General features: G+C 49.7%; 1 protein-coding gene across 1 annotated transcript; it reads left to right on the forward strand.

Annotated features, from left to right (window-relative positions):
• Positions 1–2,508: 2,508 nt before the first annotated feature.
• PHYSODRAFT_434151 (hypothetical protein) lies at positions 2,509–2,970 on the forward strand (the record flags this gene model as incomplete). Its single annotated transcript, XM_009533441.1, has 2 exons — positions 2,509–2,787; positions 2,881–2,970. Coding segments are annotated over 2 exons (369 nt in total), but the record flags the coding sequence as incomplete, so codon positions are not given.
• Between the last annotated feature and the right edge of the window lie 3,808 nt (positions 2,971–6,778).

Consider the following 6,778-nt stretch of genomic DNA (forward strand, 5'->3'; position numbering starts at 1 on the left):
AGTTCGTCAATTTGCAATAGTGTCAGCCTTCTCCTGCACAGCTGAAAAACTACAAGGGAAAACCTGCAAGGATGGCGTTACGGTAACGCCCTTAGAAAGACCAGGAATGCCACATCAACTCTCTATGTTGCACTATCACGAACGACATCACTGCAAAATCTAACACTTACCGAAGATATCACACAAGAATACATGCAGCAGTTCCAACCTCCTCGTACGTATGTAGCCGAAATGCTACGGCTCCAAGCTCTCATAGATGTGCCACCATATATTCCTTCTGAAGAGCTCTTAAAATTCAGTATCTGGCTGGAGAAAAACAACATACATACAGCAACTTGAAAAAATAGCCGAATATTAAAAATGGACCCACTCGATCCCGATCTGGAAAGCGTACCAGCGTTGAAGTCGGCGTCTTTGCTGTTGTGAGGGGCCGCTACTAATCTGCCATGGATGTCTGCCGCGCGCAGGCTCCAAGATTTGCCATAATGATCACCACCTGCCCCCAAGCTTCGGAACATACCCACCAAGCCTCCGAGTCCACTCCGACCCAAAAGACATCCAGCAGGCCTTCGGGGTCAGTCACGGGGTCATTTTATGTGACGTGGACGTCCGTCTGCCAATGAGATGGCAGAGGACTCCCACGTCAAGTGCTGCTGCACAGCACTTCAGTTTACGCTGGACAGCGTAATACGGGGATGCATGGTTTATATTCATTATATGCTATCCTATTGGCTGGTGTCAAAAGTAAACTTGATTATGAGACGCGTAAACATGGACATTCGCGCGACCTCATTGGCTGTAAATCCTCGAGATGTGCAACAATCAAGTTTTCCAGCCGGACTTTTGATTATGGGACGCAAGTCACAAATTTTGGCCAAGCTACGAATAGGATTAGTATTTTTTCATTGGTAGAAAAGGATTGATCTAGGATTTGAGATTGATAGACTTTAGGATGGGACCTGGATACTTGTTTGCGTGTCCTGGTCGCCAAGAACTACTGGTTGCGCGGCGGCGGCGCGCCGACGCTAAACTAACGGATCAATCAATCACTTTTCAACTTTCCAACTTCCTCTCAAATGTTCTTCGAGCGCTCGCCACTGCGCTCATCAAGCTTCGGGTCTTCGCATCGGCTTGTGTGACATAGTAGCACTTGTCGTGTCAAGCTTCGGTTCAAGTTCAAGACTAGGTTGCTCGTGGGGATACCTTCCGAAGCGAGTTTACCTGTGACTATTGGAGTTAGCCACATAGTGGGGACACTCTAGGTTGCGAACGTGCAGTTTTCTGTGGGAGCACACTTCGAAGAAGTGGGTACATCACGCCGTGGGCAGGTGGAAATACCACATTGGGGCTTGGCCCACGCCAAGACCGGATAGTACCTAACCTTCGGGGTTGTGTTGGACTCTTACTAGAAGTCGGTTTAGTAACAGGGCGCCTGCTTTGTGTCTGCTAACGTGGAACATTGTAGAAGTATAACGGTCCCTGGTTAGTCCCTTGCCTTTTTCGATCTTTGGAGTCGGTCCATGGCCCGGTACAAAAAGGGTCATAACCACAGCAGTAAGAGGAAGCACCAAAAAGCGCGTGACGTTAAAGTATCATCAACGTCTACGCCGGCTCCTCCTCCTGTTACGGCTATTGACACCGATCTCTTCTTCTCGCCGGTCGAGGCGGAGAAATCTGCGAAATTGCAATCGGATCTTCTCAAGCAGGTCAAAACCGCTAAGAGGATCCTGGTTAAGTTCCGCAAAGATGTCTGGGGTATCAAGGACGACAGCGTTGAGGGTAAGGTTGATCGGCAACTCAACTTAGCTCTTCTCGACCTTAAGAGCTGCGAGGACAACATTGCTGCGAAGATTAACGGGCTTATCCGCCTAAAACCTCAGAAACACTAAGCTTTAAACACACTTTTAGCTTCACTTCGTCTCCGTTTTATTGTACCGTTTTACGGATCACTCACCGAAAAGTCCATCTGCTCGAGACCTAATGCCTGTGACAAGGAGTAGGGCGGGTGAGAGTGAATGGCCTAACCCGCGGCAGCGTCAAGTGCCGCGGACGGCTCAAACGGAGGCGGCAACGCCACAAGAAGCGCAAAGTGAAGCCCCATCAGCGGGGACGACAACCCCTGCGCCTGAGTCAATGTCGATGCAGCAGTTGATGTTGTGGATTGCACAGCAGCAGCAAATGTATCAGAATCAGATGCAGACCCAGTTGCAGATGCAAATGCAACAGGCCAACAGTCGTTTTCAGCAACTACTGGCCTCGCAAGGTGAACGACGGAAGAAGGATCCTCCCACGTATGAAGGGAAATTTGGCGAAGACCTGGAACTTTGGATCTTTGCTACGGAGGAGTACTACGCTAACAAACGAGGAATAATGGATGCCGATACGTCCGATTTTGTGACCATGATATCAAGCAGTTTAGGCAAGTCTGTGCTGAACTGGTATCGTGCCTTTTCGTCGGATTGTGATGCGGCGGGAATGCCGAAATCATGGCAACTGTTTAAGGCACAGTTGCGCGAGCGCTTTCGCCCGAAAGACTTTGAATACAACCTGCGTGAGCGGTTGTTTCAACTGAAACAACACGGAACTATCCATGAATACGTGTCGTCGTTTCAGGATTTGATGTCTCAATCCGAGTTAGACATTTCGGAAATGGAGAAGCGTTTCTACTTCCAGTATGGGCTTCGTGCGGAGACGTCAAAGAAGGTGAAGGAACTCAGTCCAAGGTTCTTACATGAGGTCATTGAGATTGCAACGAACTTTGAGTTTGCTCACTATGGAGGGCTATCGGTAAAACCTGCAGTGAGTCATCAGCCTTCGTCGAAAGCAGTTTCGTCTGTGAAACCTGCGGCTAACAGTACGGCCAAGCCACATGAACGAAAGCCACCTTCGAAGCGTGGGCCGAAAGAGGATTGGCGAAAGTCAGCCACATGTAACAACTGTGGACAATTCGGCCATATCAAGCCACAATGTACGTCCACCAAGGAGATGAGCCATTATGTTGGCGGATCATTCTATGCTATTTTGGAAGTAAACGCTTTAGCCTTCAAGCAGGATGAGACCCCCGCAGAAGTTTCGATCTTCGTCGACAATGGCAGCAGCCTCAACGGTGTCACGGAAGCGTTAGCCGAGCGACTACAATTGGAAATCACGGAGCATCCCGACGACATGATGACAGTTCGTCTGGGATACAACCAAACCGTGCAATGACCAAGACGTACCGTCGAAATGATGCTACAGATTCCGAATTTCCCCGTGACGTGCGAGACTTTTACGGTCATGCCTGTTCCAGAAGACAAGGACGTGCTCCTCGGAATGAAGTGGCTTCGGGAGAATAACCCTGACATCGACTGGGAACGCTTACTACTGCGTCCACGTAATAGGACCGAGGAACCCCCGGCCCATCAGTTGGTGGTATCTAACCGACCTCCCGCACGTATGATTGGAGGCCGTCGTTTCAAGAATGCAAACCAGAACCGTGAAATATTCCATTACTACCGGCAGCATGGCCACACCGGTGCGTTCGGAGAAACGAAGCTGATCTCAACGAAGCAATTTATGAAAGAACTTCGCAAAGGGAAGGGTATTGAAGCTGTTTTTGTTGTAAACCCGCACGACTCAGAAAAGGCTGAGCGTTTTAAGCAACAAGGATGGGAGGCGCTAGTGGACAATCCGGCATATGATGTTTTGCTCAAGTACCGCGATACTGTGTTTCGCACTGAGCTGCCGAGTACCACACCTCCTGTCCGCGAAGGGATTGAGCACGAAATTCAGCTTCAGCCGGGAACGCAACCGATTTCGGTGAAACAGTGGCGCCAAAGCCCAGAGCAGCGCAAGGTCATCCAAGATTGGACGAAGGAGATGGTACAGGCTGGAATCATTCGCCCTAGCACCTCGGCATTCAGTGCCCCAACTTTTTGTGTCAAGAAACCCGTGGGTTGGCGTATTGTGCACGACTATCGCCAGCTCAACAGCTCTACCATTTTGCCGGCCATACCCATGCCGAGGAAGGAAGACACATTCGACGCAATGGGGGTAGTTACTGGTTCTCCTGCATGGACCTCTTGTGGGGATATTACCAGGTTAAACTTCGTGAATCTGACATTCCATTTACTGCTTTTTCGACGCCCGATGGGCTGTTTGAGTATCTTGTCACCCCTATGGGTTTGAGCGGTAGTCCTGGCACTTTTAACCGGTTGTTACGGCGGGTGTTTAGCGACCTACGCGATGTCATGCGCATCTACTTTGATGACATCTATGTTTTCACTCAAGACACAGATGTTCGGACGCATGTCGAAGCGTTGGACAGAGTACTCCAACGCTGTCAAGAGCAGCAGCTGTATGTCAAGTTGTCAAAGTGCCAGTTTTGTGTCGAAGAGATCCCTTGTCTTGGTGATTTTGTGGGCCGCAATGGTGTTCGAATGGACCCTGACAAAGTGCGTGTGATTCGCGAGTGGTCGATTCCACGGACAAAGAAGCAAATGGAAAGCTTCTTGGGTACTACGGTCTATGTCTCGCGCTTTTGCGGCGACTTCGCGCAATTCGCAGGACCATTGCATGAAAGTACTAAGGGTTTGCGCCCAAAGGAAACGCTGCATTTGTCTGAGCACCAGTTGGAATGTTTTCATGAACTCAAGCGCCGTCTCTCCACCCCTCCCGTGTTGCAACTTCCTGATTTCGAAAAACCGTTCGGTATTCGTATGGATGCCTCGAACTTTGCCATAGGGGGAGTCTTGTTCCAAAACGAGGGAGGGCTCGAGCATCCGATCGCATTCACTGGTCGTGAAATGAAACCAGCGGAGCTAAACTACCCAGTGCGCGAACAGGAATTGCCGGCTATTATGCATGCGCTTCGGGTGTGGAGAGTCTACCTGCTCGATCGGCCATTTACGGTGGAGACAGACCACAAGAGTATTGAGACTATATTGACGCAGAAGACAACAAACCGTCGTGTGGCTCGCTGGTTTAATGAACTAGCCGACCAACCACAGTTCAAATGGATTCCAGGCGACAGTAACCAATGCAGTGTCTCGAAACCCACTCTTTGAGCACAAAGCCGCTCAGGTTAGTCTCATTGAGCTCATTGAAGCGGCTCGAAACCGTGAAATTGTAGCTAGCGTCCAAACGACCAGTGCAACTGTGACGCACTCGGCCAAACAACTGTACCCTACAGATCGAAGAGTTCAGGAGCTGTTGCAGAGTATCGCTAGTGGTAAAGAGGTACCACGCTACTCTGTGAAGAATGGACTGCTGTATTACCAAACGAGAGATGATGAAAATGCACGACTGGTAATTCCGGACAATGAAGATCTGAAGAACCGTGTTATTTGTGAAAACCACGATGTGGTCACGGCAGGTCACCCCGGATACTTCAAGACATACTTAGGCATCCAGAAGAAATATTACTGGCCCAAGATGTCGAAGTACATTCAGCGTTATGTGAACACGTGCGAGCTTTGTCAGCGAAACAAGGCACGCCAAACGAAGCCGCCGGGACTACTTCAACCGTTGGAGATTCCAGGAGGCAGATGGATTGATGTGACGATGGACTTCATGGTTGCACTACCGAAGACGGCAGCCGGAAAAGACGCCATTATGGTTATTGTGGACCGGTTGACGAAACGTGCTAAGTTCATTGCCACGAACACGGCGGCGACAGCAGAAGAGACTGCTGCGCTATTCATGGCCAATTATGTGAAAGACCATGGAGTGCCGAAGTCGATCGTCTCAGACCGTGACATCAAAGTTCTGGCAGGAGGTGATTAAGACATTAGAGACGACTCATAACTTGTCGTCCGCCTTCCGCCCGCAAACGGATGGTCAGACCGAGCGTACTAATCGGTTTATTGAAGACTATCTACGAGGTGTCGTGAACCCATTCCAGAATGATTGGGATGAATACCTACATCTCGCCGAATTCGCGTACAACAGACGTGTCCATTCCTCGATCGGTATGTCACCGTTTGAGGCTGATCTGGGTTATGTGCCCTATATGCCAGATGAGGTGGCTGGGGACCAAGAGTTTGAGCAGTTGCAGAAGTCAGCACAAGATTTCCTGCTCAAGCAAGACGCAATTTTGAAAATGGCACAAGACGCGATGAGTGAGGCGCAAACTCGAATGAAGTCGTATCATGACAAGAACAGACTTGCTCAAGACTTCAAACCCGGGAATATGGTACTTTTGGATGGACGGAACTTGGACATTCGTCACAAGGGGTTTGCACAGGCGAAGAAACTTGCGCCAAGGTTTATTGGTCCTTACCCGGTCGTGAAGCAAGTTCATCACGACTCCTACGAGCTGAAGTTGTCGAAGGAGCTCAAGTTGCATCCCGTTTTCCACACTTCGTTGCTCAAGCCGTATCGCAGCGACAAATCACGCAGCCAAAATGTTAACAAGGTGATCTTGAATGATGGCTCAGAGGGACAACTTGTACGTGAAGTCATCGGCCACCGTCGCAGGAAGAAGACGCTCCAATATCAAATTTGGTGGCTTGGTGAACCCCGAGAAGACGCTACATGGGAACCCGTAGAGAACCTGAATCAGATTCCAGGGCTCATTGACAAGTACTGGGACTCCAAGAAGAAGTAAAGTGCAGCTTCAAAGTAGTGGGGCCTTCTTGGAAGGGAGGTCATGTGACGTGGACGTCCGTCTGCCAATGAGATGGCAGAGGACTCCCACGTCAAGTGCTGCTGCACAGCACTTCAGTTTGCGCTGGACAGCGTAATACGGGGATGCATGGTTTATATTCATTATATGCTATCCTATTGGCTGGTGTCAAAA

The sequence above is a fragment of the Phytophthora sojae genome (genome assembly GCF_000149755.1).
Source record: "Phytophthora sojae unplaced genomic scaffold PHYSOscaffold_6, whole genome shotgun sequence".
Classification (NCBI taxonomy): Eukaryota; Oomycota; class Peronosporomycetes; order Peronosporales; family Peronosporaceae; genus Phytophthora; species Phytophthora sojae.